The sequence below is a fragment of the Alligator mississippiensis genome, chromosome 13 (genome assembly GCF_030867095.1).
Source record: "Alligator mississippiensis isolate rAllMis1 chromosome 13, rAllMis1, whole genome shotgun sequence".
Taxonomy (NCBI): domain Eukaryota; kingdom Metazoa; phylum Chordata; order Crocodylia; family Alligatoridae; genus Alligator; species Alligator mississippiensis.
Genome location: NC_081836.1, coordinates 3472063 through 3492740, shown reverse-complemented (window position 1 = coordinate 3492740; position 20678 = coordinate 3472063). Strand labels below are relative to the sequence as shown.

At 58.8% G+C, this 20678-nt stretch overlaps 1 protein-coding gene across 2 annotated transcripts; it reads left to right on the top strand.

Moving 5' to 3' along the window:
• The first annotated feature begins 1043 nt into the window (after positions 1-1043).
• On the top strand, positions 1044-20220 carry MFAP2 (microfibril associated protein 2). 2 transcript variants are annotated; one of them, XM_014601789.3, is made up of 9 exons: positions 1044-1209; positions 8896-8997; positions 12867-12950; positions 14481-14507; positions 15036-15119; positions 15854-15895; positions 17514-17601; positions 17999-18072; positions 18667-20220. In XM_014601789.3, the coding sequence occupies exons 2-9, from the start codon at positions 8961-8963 to the stop codon at positions 18768-18770; spliced, it is 540 nt and encodes a 179-aa protein (XP_014457275.1). In that variant the 5' UTR covers positions 1044-1209; positions 8896-8960; the 3' UTR covers positions 18771-20220. The 2 variants fall into 2 exon arrangements, with proteins under 2 accessions (XP_014457275.1, XP_014457271.1); XM_014601785.3 differs by having other exon boundaries at positions 1052-1209; positions 12864-12950.
• The last annotated feature ends 458 nt before the right edge of the window (positions 20221-20678 follow it).

Below are 20678 nucleotides of genomic sequence, written 5' to 3'. Positions count from 1 at the left end.
TGAGCGACGGACAAATGTTCCCGGCCTGGCAGCCCATCTGCCTCTCCCAGGGGCAAGCCGACCTCCTCGTTACTCACTTGTGCTCAGCCAAGGCCCAGCATTTGGATTTGCAAGCGGTGTAGGTGAGGGGGTGGGAAGGTGCTTGCCTCTTGGTGTGAAGCCCAGGACTCCTGGGCGCTTCTTGCTGACCCCTAGGCGCTGGGACCGCTAGACTTCCTCTGGTGCGCTCCCTCCCCGGCCCCGCAACTCCTCCATTCCTACTCGGGAGCAGGGCAGCGTTTCCTGCTGACCGTCTCCAGGCCACCCCCACCGACCAGGCACTTGGCACTATCGCCCGCCGAGGCACTTGGCTCTTCTAGTCCGGCATGGAGGTGCCAAACTTCAGGCTTTGGGGACCTCCGGTCTAGGCGCTGTAGCGCCCGGCTTGTAGGTGCCAAGTTGGCTCAGTGTTCCCGGCTGTAAACTGGGCCGAGCACCTCAAAGGATCTCGAAGTGGGCTGGTGCTTGCCTAAGAAGCGCAGGGCTACCGCCCCGAGGCAGCAAGTCCTGTCTAACCACAAAGCAGGTACATAATCTTTGCTCCGGGCCTGTACAGCACCCAGCACAGTGAAACCCCGGCCCATGACTGAGGCTTGCTGGTGTCTCCACAATACAAGGGGAAGACGAGCTGGGCTCTGTGAGCTTGGGAGGCCTTTTCCCATCACCTGGGCTAATCAAACCGGCGACACCCTGTTCCTGAAGGGCCGTCGAAAAGCCTCGGGAGGACACCGTGATGATGACCACAGCTCCACGTTGCATGACTCGGTGCCCGGCAGGGCTGTGCTTCGCCCGCTGTTACCGCTCCCTGCGTTTCTGTGCGTTGGGGTGGCACGTGGGAGCCCCACGACGGATCAGAGCCGCGGTGCATTAGGAGCTGTACCAATGCAACATCAAACCGGCTCTTCTTTGCTTGCTCTTGCAGCCGCTAGGCTTTGAAGTAGCTGTTTAATAAAAAAAGTCACCGTCTTTGTGCAGATCAATGCCTGGGGGTAACATGACCGGCTCTTTTTTCCCTAGCCAAGGAAGCCTGGACGAGGGGTAGCATTAGGACCCAGCGATGCAATTAAGTTGGAGGTAGGAGCTACTTGTCCCATTTTGGAGCTTTTGAGACCAGACAGAAGAGATCAAGGCATTTGGAGGAGAACAAACCATCCCATAGATCCCAAACTGGTAAGAAAATGAGCCTAGGTGGAGGATGCTTTGTTATACGGGAGCAGCGCTGTTTGCTCTGGAGGGCTGAGGACTTGCCAGCGCCTAAATTCACCTCTTTGGCTTCTGTTTTCGGGGGCAATGGAAATATGACTTGTACGGTGTGTGCGCGTGGAGGGGGGGCAGCCGCATTTCTTTGTTGAATGGGCAAAAATCTTCCCTTGTTGCTCTTGACTCTTTGCGTGGCGCGCGCGTGTGTTTGGTCACCAAAAAGCAGAGCTCAGCTCCTGCAAGCCGCTCTCAGGGCTTTCAGTTAAACAAGAAAACCCATTTATTTATCGAAGCATTATGCACGGATGTATTTATGATTTAATCCGAGTGACTGCAAATCATCTGCTGGGAACACCAAAATTAAGACGCCGTGGATCAACTTGATTTTGAAAGTTTGAACTCCAGGGTGGCTGATCGTCCGCAGTTAAATGCGTCTAAATGTATGTGAATGTCTGAAGGGAGCTTTAAGATTTTTTTTTTTCCCCTCCTGAAAACGGAGTGCACAAAAGGTTTTTTAGGGTCCTTTGGGGAAAAAAAAATAAGTGTGTTGGGGGGGAGGGGACGGAGAATTAAGTCAACTTCAGTGAGTTTTACCTTTGGTCAAGAGCCAAAAAAGCTAAACCCTCTTTCATTCCCTTTGTTCTTCCACTCCCTGGCAGCTGGATTAGTGTTTAAAAAAAAAAAAAAGGGAGAGAGAGAGAAAGCTGGGGGAAGGGGAAACTATTTTGGAAGGTGGAGTTTCAGAGAATGAAAGAGGCAGACTGTGGTGTTCTTTCCCCGGATTGATTGTTCCCAGATGTGTATTACAAAAACATCTGGTTTCTTGGAGCCCGGAGACCCCTGCGTGGAGCAGAGAGGAAAGCGCCTCCAGAAACGCAGCGGCCCTGTGCCCCAGTCCAGCTCCAAGCTTGCGTGCCCGTGTCCGTCCGCCCTGGTCCTCGGGATGATGCCCTGCTGATCTGGGCCGAGCGTGACCGGGCTTGTGAGGCTGCATCCGTTCGGGTGCCGCTGACTCTTTGGACAAGGAGCCGAGAGGTGGCTAGGCCAAAAAGTGATCGTCGGACTTGGGGATGCTGCTAGGGCTGGAGAGGAGCTGATGGCCTTTCTGGGGCACAACAGCTGATGGGGAGAGGAGGCAAAGCTGGGGAGATGACCACCCAGCGGGCGGTGTAATGGCCTTTGGCGTAGCGCTGGATAAACCGGCCCTTGAACCCAGTGAGCTGCCCCATAGATCAGTCCTGATCCGTGACATGCTGTGGGTGAGGAAGGATGAACCAGGGGGACCAGCAGGGTTGGCCACTACCCCCTGCCCTGCCACTGATGTCTTGTGTGACCATGAGCATGTCATTTAGTCTCCTCTTCGGTGACCAATAGCAGCTTGTTGCGTCCCTTTTGAGTCGCTGTTTCTCGAGCAGCGTCGGGATCGGTGCTAGGTCCGTATGACGGACGTGAAATGAATGAGCGAGCTGGTGTTATGGTAACGCAGGGAGGCCCCAGCTAGATCAAAGTCTCGTTATGCTAGGCGCTGTACGTAACCCGAGTAAGAGGCAGTCCTGGTGTTCTTCTAGTCTAAATAGACCAGACACGTGACGTGGGGAAGGGATGTGCCCAAGGTCACACAGCAGCTCAGTGGCAGAGCTGAGGCTAGACCCCCCTCCCTCACCCACACCTCCGCTGCCCTGCCTGCCTGTGCTATCTTGAAGGAGCTTGTAGCTCTTAATTTGGATTATCTCTGACTTCACCCCATGTCTTAGATTGTAACCGTGGGAATATCCCCCACCTCGGGAGGGTTCGCTGCATGCGCACGTGTGCGTGGGCCGGGATGAGCTCGTACATGCTGCATCTGTGAAACCTTCCCGGGTCTCCTGGGGGCGGATTGCAGGGAAGCAAAGTTCATCTTTCCAGCAGGACCCTCCGCTGTTTGGGAGCAGCAACCGACCCTTTTGGGGGCAGCCTCTTCCGGACACGAGCCCAGAGATTTGGGGGAGAGGGGGAAGGCAGTAGGTCCCCATACCGTAGTGTGCATCTCAGCCCGGCGTGCCTGGCACCTCGGGGATGCTCTTGGCCAGCCCCAGCCTTGTGTTCGCCGCCAGACTGTGAGATCCTAGCAGCGGGAGAAAGGTTTATCTGTGCAGAGGAGCCGTGGCATCGTAGGAGGGACGTGACTTCTAGGGAGCTCCTGCTGCTGCCCCGCGGCTTGGACGGCGGGTCTGCGGTGAGGTACGATCTCCCCTTTGCCTGCAGGGATCGTGGGCGCAGCAGCCCCACTCCCGTGACTGCACCGCTGCACTGGTGCCCGGTCAACACCTGGGGGTTTCTGGGCTGGAGCAGGCTGTCGTGGTCAGCAGGTGTCTGGAGCAAGGTGCTGCCTTCCCTGCCCTGACCCCACGTCCCTTCATCTTGCCTGACGTGGGGTCACCGCTGCCAGAGCTGTCCTTGCACCAGTTCACATGACACAGCTCCTGCCAGCGCGGATGCACTGTAACTGGCACTGGATAATGTCTGCACGAGGATCAAAACCCCAGAGCCCGGGTCTAGCTGGGGACGGATGGCACATGCCCTCCTCTTGTGATCTGCAGCTGCGTTTACTGTGCGACCCTTATGGCAAGTCCCAGATGAGATGTGAACAAGCCCTACTCGGCTCCATGCCTCAGTTTCCCCAGCTGTGCAATGGGCACAGGTCTCTCAGAGGCACAGTAAGAGCTAACCTTTCTGCGGACAGAAAAGGTCTGGGAACGGGCTACACGTTTGACAGGAAAACCCCTTTGCTTTCACACAAACAGCTCGGCCACGCCAGGCTCTCAGGCAGCTCAGAAGGAGCGAGGGAGAGAGCTACTTTCAGAGGGTGGGAAGGGGCCGACGTAGGTGGGTCTGTGTCATATAGCCCACATCTAATCGCCCCTGGTCCAGTAGCTCACACTCACAAAAGAGACGTGTGTGTCCAGCTGTGCGCCCCACTGCAGAAAGGATGTGGACACACTGGAGAGAGTCCAGCGGAGGGCAATGAAACTGGTTCGAGGGTTGGGAGACAGGACTGGTGAGGAGAGGCTGAGGGAAATGGGCTGATTGAGTCTGCAGAAGAGAAGACCGAGGGGGATTGAATAGCAGCCTTCACCTCCCTGTTGGGGGCTGCAAAGAGGATGGAGCTGGACTGGTCTCCGTGGGGGGCAGATGACAGAAGGAGCAATGGGCTCAAGCTGCAGCAAGGGAAGTTGAGGTTGGATGTTAGGAAAAACTTTCTCAGTTGGACGGTGGCAAAGCACTGGGACAGCTCCCAGAGAGGTGGTGGGGTCTCCATCCTTGGAGGTTTAAGACCCAGGTAGACAAAGCCTTGTCTGGGATGATGTAGTTGGGGCTGGACCTGCTTGGAGCAGGGGGCTAGACTAGGTGTGAGCTCCTGAGCTCCCTTCCAACCCTTATTTTCTCTGATTCTGGTCTTTGATGACAAAGGGATGAAAAGACAGCTCAATCCAGGGCAGAATCGGCCTCCTTGGATGCTTTGCACATGTAGGAGTCTTGCAGCATTTCTGTGACGGTGGAGGGGGAGCGAGGGGGGCAGTCCTGGAGCCTAAAGCCTTTTGCGTTCCAGGGCGGGTAATGAAACCGGCTTTGCCCCGAGCATGCAGCAAGTATTTCCTTCACCAGGCAGGGCCTGGGGGTGGGCGAGGAGGGAGGGGAGCATTCCAGGAAAACCAGGAACGGTTAGCAAGAAAAAAATATATAGCAAAGCCCTTCTCCTCCTGCAGCGCAGTCTCTCCTCCTCGTGCAGAGAGGGCTGCCGGGCACATTGGAAGGGGGACTTTCAACCCATGCGCTGGCCCCTATAAATAGAGTCCTTTTGACCCCGGGCTGGGCTAATTGCAGGGTCTGGTTCTGTGAGCAGGCCCCTGGGACCTCTTAGAGCGACACACTTCAAAGCCACGATTTATGCCAACCTTGCATCAACCTATTCCCACCTCGCTGGAGTCTGTCTTTGGCTGCACTTTCTTCTCCTCGTCGACTGCTTAGCTGCACTCATGCACGAGTTCCCTCTGCTCGCATTGACTTCTGTGGTCCAGCATCTGCATCTGTTGCTGGAGTTTATGGTGGGAAATGCCCCTCCATTGCAAAGAAGTGTGCTTTGGGAGAAGGTGGCAGGTCAGCGTCTTGCTTTGGAAAGGATACCTTGGAAATGAGCAGCATCTGTTGCCTTACACAGGGGAGAATGGGGGCTAGGCACATCCCGTCGGAGCTAGTCGTGTCTCTGCCCCGGCGTGGCATCGTGGCCTCTCTCCTTGCCAGGCTGCCTGCATGAGGAGCCCTCCTCGTGGACAGCGGTCGCAAGGTGCCGGACGGAGCTGTGTTTTCAGAGGGACTTGTTGCACGTGTTTGAATTATTTTTGAACCCCTAACTTGCTCAAAGCCTCCTTTCATCAAAAATTAAATGGTCCATCCAGTGGTTTTGGAAGGAGGGAGGTGTGGGGAGCCGCGGGACAGCCCTGACCTGCTCCCAGAAAGCACTGCTCGGGGCTGGTGCGGTCCCCTTAGACGAATGTACCCCGAGGACTGCCCTGGAGGTGTTTCTGTGTTGAGACAGAGGAGGATGGGGCTTGCAGATAAGCCCGTGTTGGGTTTTGGATCCAGTGCATTACGACAGAGGCACCGAGGTGGCTTTGCCTTCCAGGAAGGAAGATGCTCCTTGCAACCGCTGCTCTGCCTCTCCCATACAGCCCCAGTCCTGCAGAGCGGAGGCTGGTGGCTGATGAGGTTGAAAACCAGACCAAGTCGGGTGTATTTATTTGCATTGAGGTGGGCCCTCGCAGCCACAGCCACAGCCCAGGGCCTGCGTCCTGCCAGGCACTGCACAAACCCAGGACAGAAGCAGTTGCTGCTCCAGCGAGCTGGTGGCTTTAGCAGTTCTTGCTAGGGATTGATGCTTCTGGACCCACACGGCACGGTGCGGGGCTTTAGGCCATTGCAAATCTACAGGAATCGTGTCCGGGCAGCAGTCACTCGTGCATAGTTCTCCAGGGCCAAAGCAAAGTCCTCTCCTAGGAGAGTTTAGCTGTGGGATGAGGTGACCGTCCCAGGCCTTTTGACCTCTAGGCACTTGATTGATTGTTGTAAATGCTGAGCTACCGAATGGCTTGAGATCTGCAGGGAGCGTCGCTCCGGGGAAAGGTAGGGGCAGGTTGCTTTCCGGGCCCCTCCCTGTGAGCCCCTGGGGGAGTCATTTGATCCCTTAGAGCCTCGGTTCCACCTCTATAGGCAAAGGGGTAATAACCTTCCTTGCACGTGCACTCTCCCTTGCATGTACGTACAGCACCGAGCACAAGGCGGTCCTGGTCCTGGTCCTGGCTGGGACCTCTTGGCAGTAGTGATACGTGAATGGTGCTGGAGGGAGATGCTTGAGGGCCTCTGCTTGGCCGCAGAATCGGGATCAGCCGGAGTCTGTGTTACCGTTCCCCTTTCTTGGCTTGCCTATTGGGACGTGCACCATTGGGATGGGAGAAGGGTGATGGTGGGGGGAGGCCAGCCCACTGTGAGCTCCCAGTCTGCACCGAGACCCCTCCCCAGCCTCCTCCTCCTAGTGGGATGCATCCTAATGGGCTCCCATGTCCACGAGAGGCTTCCTCTCGCCTCCAGCCCCAGTACCGTGACTCAGAAACACCCCCTGGCCCATGAAGACGGTCATTCCCACCCGCTTTTCACCAGCAGGACGTGCCCCGGGCGGGGGTGAGGATCCACGTTGGCTCCGTGTCAGCCGGCTGCTTACCGTGTGCGGTTATGCCACGCTCACGGATAATGCACACAAGTGTCGGAGAGCGAGCGCTGCGTGTGTTCTTGCTTTGTCGGGCCGGGTTTGCACTCCAGCCGTCGTCCTAGCACAGTGGTTTTCAACCTTGTTTCATTTGCAGACCCCTAAAACATTTCAAATGGAGGCGCAGACCCCTTTGAATGGTAAGCGTGGGTATTCACATACTGATCATAGTCATCTTTTGTGGACCCCTTAGACATAGCGTGCAGACCCCCGGGGTCCACGGACCACCGTCTTAGCAGAAGGAGACTGGACGTGTTGCTTTTCCACGGGGACCAGCCCCTGGGGCACCCAGAGCGTGCACCCCACTGGGACCGGGCGCGAGGGCTGTCGGGAACACGGCTGGCGGGGCTGCCTCGTTCTTCTCGGAGAGCCCGGGGGCACCTCGGCCTGGGCACTCGTGCAATGAGTTTAGCAGCCGCTCTGCTGTCTATGTCGCCTGTTTGCTTGGCAGTCTCTGTGGAGACCCTGGGGAAGGGATTACAGCCCACAGATAATGGGATTAGGGTCTGGACAATTGCTGTGTTAATGCCAGTGTGAAAAAGGAGCAGGTAGGGAGCTTTTTCCAATCTGAAATGATCGAGCGTGACCCTGCCGTAGGTGACGTCTGCCTGCATCGTATCCCAGAGTAGCTATTTGCTCAAGGCCAAGGCTATTACCTGCTCCCCAAACACCTAATGACCGGGCACTGTAACAGCACACACTGCAGGCAGCTAGCCCAGGATAGGTGATGGCTGTCTGTCCACTCCGGATCCTGGCTTAACACACGTGAGCATGCAAAACAGCAGTGTGTCCCCTGTCCAGGTCCTCAACATCGTGGGACAGGGGATGTCTGTCTTGGCGCTGGGCTGCTACAAGGTGTTGCAAGTCAGGGTTGGGGGCATCGGCAGAGCAGGGGCAGGGGCCATGCAGCAGCGGTCTGGGTTTGCAGTGGCTCGTGCCCGAAGCATCCTGAGCTGGTCCATGACCGCTGCGTGGCTTGTATCTGCTGCATAACCCGCAGCGGGTGCTTCGTCTCCGCACAATACAATGCATCGCGTCACCTGGAACCCTTCAAAGCAGGGAATGGAGAAAGACAAGGTCTTATCGTGGAGAGCCCCGTTCATCCGCGCATCCTGAAATGCTCAGAAAAGGAAATTCTGAATAGTTGGTGTCTGCGAACAGGGAAATGGAGGGCGGTTGAGGGTGGGAATTTATCTCGGCAGATGCACTGGTGCACATCGGAGCTGGGTGTTGTGGCTTCCGGCCAATGTCCAGCAGAGACTGGCCCTAGGGACATCGGTGCGGTCCTTTCTGTATTAAACTTGCCCACACTAGGGCTGCGTAGAGATGAGCTTTCCAGCGAGGCTGTGTCACCTGCACCCACCAACACCCGTGGGACGTGGCAGGCACCAGGCTTTTGAAGGGAGAAAGAACAAGGTGGCCCTGGCAGGCAGTACGGGCGGAGGGATTTGGGGGAAGGAAGTGATGCTCTTGTGCTTAAATCAGGAGACGGGGTTGGAGGGGAAGCCCCTGGTTTCTAGTCCCAACTCCACCACTGATGTGCTGCATGGCCCCGGCTATATCCCTTAAATTCCCCAAGCCTCAGTTTCCCTGTGCGAGGTGCTGGCTGACCAGCTTGCAAGGGCAACCCTGGGTTTCCTGAGTCCACGACCTGGCTTTTGTGCCCGCTTTGTTGCTTTGGGCTTGTTTGCTTCTCCCGGCACGGTCCCTCCCACCTTTTGCCTTCCACCTCTGCTCTGCGCTGTGCCCCTGATGGCATGAACAACGAGTTCATCGATGCGTGTGCTCTCCATATATCTGACCGAGTCCCTCTAGAGGGTCCCCGGCTAACCCCTCTCTCCCCTCTTCTTTTCCAGACTGCCCCAAGCTCATCCATCTACCTCCTGAGCCGCTCTGCTCCTCTCCCCGACTACCCACGACGATGAGAGCAGCGTGCGTCTTCCTGCTGTGTCTGCCAGGTGAGCCCGAGCCAGCCGGACCCTCTCGCCGCAGCCTGCCGCTATGAACCGGCACGGCAGCCGGCACGTGCCCACGGGCCCGGGGCTCGCCAAGCCCGGAAGATGCTCTTGCTGAGGACCTGCGGGAAAAGCCCTGATCAAAGTCCGCAGGCCTGTTTGCAGAGTTGCTGAGCTGGGTGGGACAGGGAGAGGTGGGTGGGATTGCAGGGAAGGGGACTGGCGATTGCTTGGGGACTGGCGAGGAGGCGGCATCTCTCCAGCCTTATGAGACAGCCGGGTGGAAGGCAGGAGGAGCAAAGCAGGTAGACGCGCTTGACCTCGATGCCGCGCTCCTTTATACTCAGGAGCTGAGAGCAGGCTGGGCTTGGGGCAGTCCCCACCTCTGCCACTGCCTCCCCACGTGCCCTCTGCCAAGTCACTCGGTCTTTCCAGACATCCATTCTGCATCTGAAGTCATTCCTCCCATCCCATCATCCAAGCGGGGAGGTTGGCCAGGGCTTCACCAGGGCAGCTTAGCGTGGGATGCGATGGCCGTCTGTCCGCGGAGGGCCGGGGGAGAGGAAGGGCTGTCCTGCAGCTGTGGTAGCACAGGGCCAGGAGACCTTTGCAGGGCACCGTTCAACCTACGCACAATTCCCCAGATGAGCGGCTGCGCGGCCTCAGCCTGGACACCGCAGAGCAGGCAGGGCCCTGGGCCAACACCGACGCCTCCTGAGTCAGCACGCTGTGCTATTGCAGCGCACGTGCAGCCGCGGGGGGGTTGGCAGCGCTGGATCCAGGGGAGTTAGTTCGAGCCCCCCTTCCACCTCCCCCCCGGCATGTCTGGCAAGGGCCCCGATGAAAACGAGGAGTCAACAAGCTGGGGAGGCCGGAGGCAGGGAAGCTGCAAGCCAAACCTCTGTGCGCAGAGGGTAACGGACACATGGAAAGCATTACCAGCCCGGCCCCGAGAAGCCGGGCCTCGGACATGGATGGCGGGAGGAATGGGGTGCAGGGCACAGAAGTGCAGAGGCTCCCCCGAGCATCTGCAGTGCAAGGAAGCCCCGAGGACAATGGGTTGCAGCCAAGCCCCAGGTGCAGGGTGCCCTCGGCTCCCCTCCGCAGCTCCAGGCCTCTGCAGAGGTGCCACGCGAGCCCCTTGCACGTGGCACGAGCCGAGCAGCTCGGCCTGGGCCTTGCTCCTGCAGCTGGAGGGCAGCCCTGCCCCTGGCTCCCCCAGGCTTTAGCCAGGCCGTGCTACAGGTGGGGCGGTGAGGCTTGAGGGAGCCCAGGAGGAGACCAGAGCTGCAGCTTTGGCACCGGGTGCAAGCAGGAGCAGGCCACGCTGCTTCGCGTGGTCCGACGTCTTGCAAAGACCCATCTTCTGGGGGTGTCGGAGGGCGGCTCTGACCTTGCAGGAGGAAAGAGGCACAAGGAAATAGTGGCACTAATCCAGCGCCAGCCCCAGCCCGTGGCATATTGCCGACACGAATCGTGGCCCAGCGTCCGTGCTATTTCAGAAAGCAGGAGAAGGGCTGAACTTTTGAAGTCTCCTTGTTTTTCATTCTTCCGGGCTCCTTTGCTTCGTCTTCTGCCGTCAGCCTTGAGGATGCCCCGGGCTTGTCTTGTCAAGCTCTTCTCTGCAACCAGAGGGGCCGGAGCCTTTCTTTTGGGGGAAAAAAGAAAAGAAAATGCATGTCTCGCGTGTGCGCGTGAATCCCGGAGCCGTGGGGTTTTTAAACGAATCCCTCTTATCACAAGACTCGCTGGGTTTGTGCCTCCCGGAGCTGGAATTAGCCGTTTCTGGACATAACCGCTGTGTGCTGTTAAATACAAGTCATCAAAGCAGCTCAGCGGGTGAATCGGGTGTGTTAAACGAAGGGGAGAGAGATCCTTTTCTTGTGTGGTTTTGGATGTGGTTGGTGCTCCCAGACCCCTGCTCTGCGGGAGGTGGTGCCAGGTACAGGCAGCATGTCTGGTGCAGGGTAGCGTTGAAGAGGAGATCGTTCTGACGTGGCATCAGGCAGCCCTAGTGTAGACGGGTTCTCCCGCTGCAAGTCATCTCCAGCAGCGGTCTGTGCTTCATGCTGGGCCTCTGCTATAGCATTAAAACGTCTTAGTACTGACACCCTCCAGCTTTTTTTTTCCTGTACCTTTTTTGTCAAGGCCAGAGGAGGGTCAGGGTCATTGTCTCCACAGCTGGGGAAACTGAGGCACGCAACAGCGGCTCACCCGAGATCACCCCGCAGGCTCCCGACAGAGCTGGAAGTGGAACTCGATCCCCTGAGTTGCTTTGTGCTCTGCCTGAGATGAGAGTGACGTGCTGGGTGCTGGACGTGGCGTGCGTGAGAGCCTCCAGAGCGCTTCCTTCAACTGGGGGAGCGGCGTGATCCCAGGGATGTCTTGCCTGGCCCTGGGGAGGTCTTGTGAGAGCCCTGCAGCCGTGCCCCCGAGCCCCGGCATGACTGCGGAGGGCTGTCTGCATGCAGGGGAATTGCTCAGGGGAAGCCTGGGGATCCCGAAGGAAGCTCGTGTTTGCAAATTCGAAAGGCTTGCTTGCACTTGGGAGATCATTTGGTGGCAGGAAGAGCAGGACCAAATGCCCTGTCGCTCTCAAGCAGCAGGAAGGTTTGAATGAACTGCTCGAAACAGTCTAGTGACTTGATTGCATCTTGGTTTTCCCTTGGTGGGGGATGAGCCCTTCCCTGGTAGCGTTTGCAGCCTGGAGCCAGGCTGGGCTGGGCCAGCTTCTGGCTTGGCTGAGCTGAGAACGGCTGAAAAGCAAAGCAAAGTCCGTGCAGTCGGCCGATAGCCGCACCGCAGTAACGTTGCTTTGGGCTCGTCAGGGTAGGAGCGCTAGCACGGGCAGAGCACTGGCGTCTTCATCACCCTGTTTTACACGCATCGGCACGGGCAGGTTAGCCGATATGGCCGTGAAGTGGCTCGTGGCCCCGCTGAGCCCTTTCTACACTAGGGCACGTGCATGGAGCTGGTGCAGCAGTAGAGCAGCAGCGGAGGGTTTCCCCGAGGGGCCGGTGTAGGGCAGGTGCTAGGTGGTTGGGTTCAGACCCAGCGAGGTGCTGGTGTTTCCTGAGTGGGCTGGCAATGGGAGAGGAAACGTGCAGTGAGCTTGGCCCGTGCTGAACTAGGCAGGTGTATATTTAGGCTGGAGAGGGGAAACCCCCCGCCCTGCCTTTGCTTGACAGTTGGGAGCCGTGTTTGGGGGGCCCCATCCCCGGGCACAGCTTGGATCCTGGCAGCTCCCTGCAAGGGTCTGGCTTCGGTCGGGGTGGGCGGCCTCTCCTCCTCCCCCGCCATCTGCCGAGGATTAGGGCAGCTCTTGTTGCAGCGATTGCTTCCAGATGGAGGGCGGCTCGTCTTGGGCTCCTGCCCTGTTTGCAGGGCCTCGAGCTGCAACCCGCTGCCCTCGGGGATGGTGGGTCCCCTCCACGCGGGTGTCCGTGGGCACCAAACACCTGCTGTCTGCACCCCCCGGTGCTCAGCAGCCTGCCCCGTCATGAGCTCGGCCCACGCTGGAGCCCAGCATCTTTCCACCTTGGATCCAGCCTCTGAGCTTCATGCTGCCTTGGTGCATGCATCCCCTGGGCTCTGTCCTGGGAAGGCATCAGGGGTGTGGACCCTGACACGAAGCCCTTAGACATGGGTTTGAAGTTTTTGCCCCGCAGTGGGCATGACCACGTGTGCACGTGAACATCCAGGGGCTCTGGGCCGGCTCCTGCTCTCCTGTGCCTTCTTAAGCTGCCTTTGACAATGGATGATTCGCGGCCAGGGCAAAAGTGTGAGCGTGGGAGGGCAGATCGGGACATCCGCGGCGCTGTTCGCTCAGTAACACCATGATTTCTCCCACCTGTCGTGTGTTTTTGCAGCAGCCGTCCTGGTCCAGGGACAGTACATGTTCGAAGAGGTCCCGTATTCCGAACCAGTGCAATATTCCCAGTACGACAGTCAGTTAGGTGAGTGCAACTCCGAGTCTGGTGGCTTCGCCGACCTCTCGGCACCGTTTGGGGTTAGGCAGCTCGCTACTTGCTCTGTGGGGGAAGAGTGCATGCTCCTACCCGGGGATAAGCAGCTCTGCCGTGGCACCTTCTCCTCCTTTTGTGGCGGAGACTGTCCCACGGCCCAATAGATCATGTCCTTAGGAGGCTTTTCTTGCTCATATTCAATCTTGACGTCCCCTTTCTGGATATTATCCTCCTCCAGCATTTCCCCCCTTCCTCCATTCCTGCACCTTGGAGATTGTGCCCCGCAGCTCCGACCTGAGCCGCAGCAATGTGATTCAATCCAATTCCCCCATACGCACAGCCTCACCCCCCCAATATTGGTTCTTTCCAGCTCCCTGGTCATTTTTTGATGCTGTTTGCTGGGTTTTTTCCAATTTGCCGATACCCCCCCGGTACCAAGGTGCCCAGGAATGAATGAAGCCACATAGGAAGGGCGTCTCCATACCACACGTCTGGGTGCTGATGCATTTGAAACTGGTATTCCTGCCTGCTAGAGCCATTCAGATGGGAGGAGGCATTGCCACAGCGCCTGCCTCGTCCCACCTGGAGAGCCTTGCTTATCCCGTTAACAGGAGCTTGGCGTACTCCGTTTTTCCACTTCCCGCTGCTCGGGATGGCTCACGAGATTTCAGGGAAATGATTGCAGTCGAGCCACTGCTGGGTCTCTGCCGCGGGCCGTGCCAAGCTCCTTCCAAGAAACACGTTTTGGCGTCTGGGAGCTTCCAGCAGCCGAGATCTGTTTAAGGGAAAAAGCGAAAGAGAAGAAAAGACCAAATATTTTGCTTGCCCCAGTCCGGTACCGAAGCTGAATTAAACAGACTGTGGTTTTTATTCCCCGGAGAGCTTTGTAATACAGTCCGGGCAACGGGGGCAGCACGGGTAGACACGCAAAGGCAGGAGCGGTTCTGCCTGCAGTAATTGCTCGCAGACCGTCTGAGATTGTAAAGCCTTGCTGAGCAGGGCACATTGTCCAGCCGTTGGGATCTCAACGGGGGGCGGGGAGGAAATTCCTGGGATTTCAAGTTCCTCCCAGCGAACCGTTACACAGGCTCCATGCAGTAGCCCAGATTTCCAACCTGGCCTTGGGGATTTTCCTCTTCAAGCTGCACGGCCTCGAAGGGACAGTGCCCCTTCCTTTTGCAAATGGGCCCTTTGGAAGTGGCTCCGTCCGGGCACCAAAAATCCCGAGTCCCTTTGGAAGCTGTCGAGTCCTGCCTCTTCCGTCCAGGCGGCCGCAGGGAGGAGTCTGGATCTGAGCGCTGCTTGCAGAGGCGCTGAGCGCTTGTCTGTGCTGGGGACCAATGTCGTGGACTTCACGCAGCAGCTCTGAAGTCCTCGGACCCCCGTCTCGTGCATCAGAGCATCAGCCAGCACGCCCGGGGGTTGGAGAGGGAGGAATGGGGCTTCGTGCCTCGGGTTGAGCTGGTTTGTTGGTCTCCTTTCCCCCTAAAACGAGCCCTTTCTCTGCTTTTTTGTTCCTAGAAAATCTAGATTACTATGACTATCACGGTAAGTGCCTCTCTTTCCTTGGAGTGGGTGGAGGGAGCGTGTCTTTCCAGCTGCCCATCATTTCTGGAGGGCTGAAAGCCTGGGACATGGGTGGTCTCCTGGGGGGCATCTCCCTCGGTTTGACCCACCGGCCTTCATCCCCATTGCTTCTGCAGTCATCCTCTCCCATCTCCTTGGCTGGTTTTGTGGCCTCACCCACCCGCCTCGGACGTGGGGCCCTCTCCTCCATCGTCTCCATCTCTGTGCTATGAGGAGGCTGGTAGCCGTCTCCGTGCAAGACGCTGGCATTTGTAGAGAGAGCTGGCAACAGCTGCTATCATGTTGCCCGCTAGCCCTGACGGGGTGCAGGGAGGAGACCCTTTGCCCAGAGGGGTCCGTTCCCGCTCCTCGTGGAGCCTGGCTGGGTTTCGCTCCTCGGGTCCATTTCAGGGGAAGCAAAAGCAACCTTGGCCCAAGTGATGAAGTCGGGGGGCTCTGGCCTGGCTCCTGGGTGGGGGATGAGCTGAGCCTGCCCCTTGTCCCTTGCAGCGGTCACCCAGCGCGTCCCCGAAGAGCAGTTCCAGTATCAGTCCCAGCAGCAGATCCAGCTGGAGATCCCAGCACCCACCCCAGGTACGTAGCAGAGCGGGGCCGCTGGCCTCTCCGGACAGGGGGTCCCTCGGGACACTGGCCCGTCCGGGTGGAGATGGGGGCCGTTCCTTTGGTGGGTGTGCAACCCTCAGGGACTGTGCTGCAAACCTCTTCTGGAGAGGTCTTTCCTTTGGTGACTGTTGCAAAACCCAGAGCAGTTCACTTCCCGCTCACTGACTTCTAAAGAGTGCGCCAGACCCAAGTCCTAGGTGATTTAGGCACCCCAGGCCAGACCCTGTTGCACCTATAAGGTGCATTGGGTGGAGGCATCAAAGTACCATCCTGCTGCATCCCTGAACAGTCGTGAATGCCGTCGGCGGCCACGTCCTCTCCGCTACCTGCGGCAGTCGGAGGACAGCCCATGACAGCAGTAGGTGGCTGAGGGTTTCTCCGAGGGTCGGACAGGGTGGACGTGGGGCACGTGAGGTGCCTAATAGGTGGAACAGAGCCTCGTTCAGTGGCGCCAGGTTTCTGACACCTTCCACGGAGTTGCCTGTGGTCCCTTGCACCTGCCTTTCCAGGCCTCAGGTGTATGGCCAAGGGACTGGTACCCCACCTCCCCTGCTGCACTGCAGACCTCGGATAGACGGAGCCCCTGGGCCCTGGCTCCCCAGCATGGCTCCTCCACACGGGAAGGGTTGGGGGGCATTCAGAGCAGGGAGAAGCAGCGCCCCTGCCCCGCATCCTCAGCTCTGCCCAACCTCTTCCCCCTCCAGATGCTGTCTCCGAGACCGAACCCACAGAGCCTGGACCTCTCGGTAAGCCCCGCCGCTCGGGTGAGGCCGTGCATCTCCCAGCTCCTCGGGGGTGGAAGGCAGGCCTGGAAAGCTTAAAGGAGGTGGAAAAAAAGAGCTCATGCGAGCTGCGAGAGAGGAGCCAGGGCACGGTCCTGGCCTCGCTCCCCTTCCCCAGGACGGGCAGGGCTGCACGCTGGAGGAGCTGCCGTGGTAGCAGGCAGAGCACCAGGCTCCTGCCAGCAATCGCGAGCTGCCTGGGGGATTCCAGCCTCCATGGCATTTTTCATGCAGAAGCTGCTTGTGTCGAGCAGAAGTGGGGCCTCCACGAAGGCTGCCCCTATGTCTAAACCTGGCCCTGTGCCTCGTGCCACCTTGGCATCTGAGCATCTGGAAGTGCAGGGTCAGGTCCTTGCCCTCTGCTGAATTTCCCTGCAGGGACAGTGCTGTCCCGGCGGGGAGGGGATGCTCCAGCCCCTGCCGCGGCCTCTGCCGCAGCCCTGGAGGGCTGGCACCAAACCCAGCTGTGCCGGGGTCCCTCGCACTCGGATCCTTCCCCAGATCTCGGGGGGTCTCCTCCCCACCCACCCCCTTTCCTCTGCCTTTGTCCCAGGGCTGCTCCAGCCATACAAGCTGGGTTTGCAAAGCCTTTCCCCCATGGGCTGGACCTAGCCGGGGTCCCGTTTGTGTTGTGCTTGTGTGTGTACATGTTGGGGAGGGGGGGCTGGTTTGTGGTGTGTGTTTCTGTGTGTACTGGGGAGAGGGATCTGGTTTGTGTGTGTGTGTGCATGTGTGTGTTTGCATGTGTGTTTGCATGTGTATTGGGGAGGTCTGGTTCATGCCCTGTATGTGAGTGCATGTGTGTGTATTGTGGGTAGGGGTCTGGTTCATGCCCTGGATGTGTGTGCACGTGCTTATTTGTGTGTGTGTGTGTGTGTGTGTGTGTGTGGAGGGCAGGATAATGCAGGGAGGGGGAGCTGGTGACGGGGCGGGAGCAGGACCAGCCGCGCTCCAGGCAAAGCCACGTCCCCGGCCAGCTCGAGCGAGCCCGCCTCGGCTGCCAAGTGCGTGCAGGGCTTGGAGCGCACGGCTCCGGCCAAGCCAAACACGGCTCGGCGGCTTCCCCAGCAGTGTTTCCACACAGCTGCACTGTCAAGAAAGCCCGGTGTTCCCGCTGTCTCCCTGCCTCCCCCCTGTAGCTCGTGGAGGCGTCGGTGTGTGTGAGCAGCACGAGGCACGGTGCTATCCGCAGCCCTCGGCGCTCACTGCAGAGATGCCCCCAACCTTGAGGGGCAGCTTGCTCCTCTCACCCCCTCTTCCCCATGGCCATGTACCTTGGGCTGGAGGGATACCACATCCTCGTGGGTCCGCAAGACCCAAGCAGAGCTGGTGGTTGAGAAGAGCGCCAAGGCAGACCCCTGCATTGCTGCATCGATGCAGGATGTTGCACCCTTGTCTCTGATTTGCAGCTGGGGTGATGCACGGAGTAGGTGTGAGTATGTGCATGTGTGTGTGTGCACGTGTGTGTGTGTGGATGCACCCACACAGCTTGAGAGCAACCCCAAGAGCGCTGCATGGGGAGCCGCCGGCAGCCAAGGTGCCCGTGCGGAGCCCTCACCGGCGCGTGCCGCCTCTCGTGCAGATTGCCGGGAGGAGCAGTACCCCTGCACCAGGCTGTACTCGGTCCACAAGCCCTGCAAGCAGTGCCTGAACGAGATCTGCTTTTACAGGTAAGCGACGGGTGGCGGATACGGTCAAGCCTAGTCCCTGCTTGTCACGGGAGAGCGCGGGAGCTTGTTGGGTTGACCCAATTGACCCATGGTTTCCCCACTGAGCAGGGGTGGGCAACCTGTGACCTGGACAGCCTGTGCGTATGGCATGTGGCAGACTAGGCAGGGAGCAGAAAGCAGAGCAGCAGATAGGGCAGGGAGCAGAAAGCTCCCGCAGGGACCCTGTGCTGTCAATGCAAGTGTTTTTTCCCCCCTCCCCATAAGCGGCCCGCTGCGTTCATGGCGTTGCATTGCACTGCAGTACAAATTAAGGGCACTTGGCAGGACCCGCGGGGGCTTTTGCCCATGGCCGGGGCACAAGGCAGCTTTGGTTTCAGCCACGCGCTCTCCCTTCCAGCCTCCGCCGGGTGTACGTCATCAACAAGGAGATCTGCGTCCGCACGGTCTGCGCACATGAAGAGCTGCTCCGAGGTAAGAGCGTGACGCGCCGGGAGCCCCTGGACTGGAAAGCCCCCTCCTGTCCCACCCTGCACCACTCCCTAAACACAGCTGCCAAGGGAATGTGGCTTCAAAGCCGGATCGGGGCCCGACCCGCTGTCTCGCCCCTGGAAGGGGTCTGGCAGTCCCTGGAGGAGCTGGCATGGGCCGGTTGCATGCTCTCTGTGTGAACCGGGGCTGGAGGGAGGACACGGAGACACGTGGGTTGGGGTCACTGGGCCTTGAGCCACTTCCAAACCACAGCAGGAGGGAAGGGAGTGTCTCCCGGGGCTGCCTTCCTCCTCCCGCTCTGTGCTACAGGCCCATGGGCCTGGCTAACACCCCCGGGGTACGGCCCGGTTGCTGCCGCCAATGTGGCTGAATGTGGACTGGTGGGAAAATCGGACTTGTGGCAGTGGAAATGGTGGCAACGGCATCACCGAGGGGTCCTCTCGTGGGGCAGCAGCTCAGCTTTTGCATCTCCCAGGAGAAGCAACGCCTGGGAGCCCCCGTGCTTCCAGCCCGGCTCCCGGGGTCTCCTCCCGACCCCTCACAGCTGGTTTCTTCTCGCCCCTTCCACCCCCTCAGCTGATCTCTGCCGCGACAAGTTCTCCAAATGCGGCGTGATGGCAACCAGCGGCCTCTGCCAAATCGTGGCTACCTCCTGCACCAGAAGCTGTGGGGGCTGCTAAGGCCGGAGGGCAGGCACGTGGCCGCAGCTCCACCGTCGCGAAGGCCAGGCTGCGTGGACGCCAAAAGGACCCGACCCACCCAGAGGAAAGCCCTTCCACCCCCACCCTCCCCAAGTGGCCTTCCATCTACCCCCGTAGAATAAGGTGGTCGCGCTCATGGTGCTAAAGAAACACAGTGCATGAAACAGCATAAAAGTCCATTTTGTGCACATAATATAGGGTTTGTATTATTTTTATCACTTTGTTATATTATAAAGGCCGGCGGCAGGGGCTCGGGCTGAGGGCACGCAGCCCAGCCCAGCCCAACCGGCCCGGTTTATATGTAGAGTATCTAAGAGAACAGGTGTAAGGGTTGCCCGAGTCCCTGGCCCCTCTCTTTCTCTCTGTCTCGCTCCTTCGCAGCTTGGTAGGACTTTGCTCTTGTTGCTTCCCTCCTGCCTGAACTCCCCCCTGCTTCCACCTGGGCGCTGGACCAGGCAGCAGATCTAAGTGTGGGGCAGATGGGGACTAGGGAGATGGGGCTCGTTTTCCTGGCCCGTTTGATCCCAGCTGTGGTCCATGATTGCTAAGGGGCATGTTGGAACTGAAACTTCAGCTGTGGCCAGTCCACACCCCTCCCCGGTCTCTGGCGGGGTCTCCTTCTCCCTGCAAAAGCAGCGATCTGTGCAGGGCAAGCCAACCCGTCTCCCTCCGCTCAGCATCCAGCCAGGGGAGAGCATCTGCTGCTGAGACCGCGGCTGTCTCCCGCTCCCCCGTTGGCCCCGTAAACCACAGAAGACTCCTGACCTGAACAGGTACAGTTTGCTGCTCCAGGGGCCAAGGAAGTCCACTGGGTTTTCTGCTATTTTGAGAGCCAGGTGCTACATGCACGCAGGGCCCTGTGGGAGGGATGAGCTACAGAGACTGGGGGTTGCTGGAAGGAGTGGTTGCCTCCTGCCTGCCCCTTTCCCCATTCCTTCGCCCTGCTCCTGCTCCCGGGGGTGTGGGCATGGTGCTTCTTGCCCCAGCTCCCTTCCCTGCCAGAAGCTGTCCCTCTTCACCCCTAGATTTGTGCTTTTTCCTGGCTCTGGTTCTTCTTTCAGCTGGTGGCATCTCACCACTCACCCCCATGCCAGTGGGCAGGGGAGCTTTGCAGCTCTGCTATCGCCTCTGCTGTGCCCACCTCTGAACTGAGTCTGTCCCTTCGTGCTTCTGTCTGGTCGCTGCAAGGCTTGCAAGCCCCTTCGAGACCCAAAGGGATGCTCCCTCCGCCCCCCACCAGCTGCAGTGGATGTAAACGTGCCCATATGCAGCAAACGTGCCCGCCCCTGTGTTGAACCGCCCCCCCCAGCCGTGCCACCATCTCCTGCTGCGCCCGGGGTCCCCTGCATGTATTGTCTTGTGTACGGAGAACGTCTCTTTTGTACAAAGTAAATGTTTTAAGAAAAAAATAAACTACCACTAAATAGGTCGTGGCTGCTCTGAGGGGTCCCGGGAGCCTGACGCTGTTCATCGAGTCCTGTATAACACCCCAATGATGTTGGCCTGGGTTGGAGCTGGGCCTGGGTTGTAGCCTGACCCTTTGGTTGCAGTGGGGCAGAAACCCTGCCACTGTCCTCTGCGTTTTTATCCAACGACTAGTAAGTGCAGGGGGTGATGGCTCAGCACTCGGTCACACCTTTGCAGGGCTAAACCAGAGAAAGCTTATCCCACCCCTGCTTTTTCCTGGACTTAAACTCTAGCTGCACGGAGATGTGCAGTCGATGGAGCGCACTCCATCTGCACATGCACGCGCATATCCCAGCCAGGCACAGAGCTGGGAAAACACCACTCAAGCCCACCCTTGCTGTCCCCACTGCCTCCAGCCCTGGAAGCCATGTAGCTAGGTCGAATGAGCTTGCAACGCCAGCTCCACTGTTTGCAGTCTCG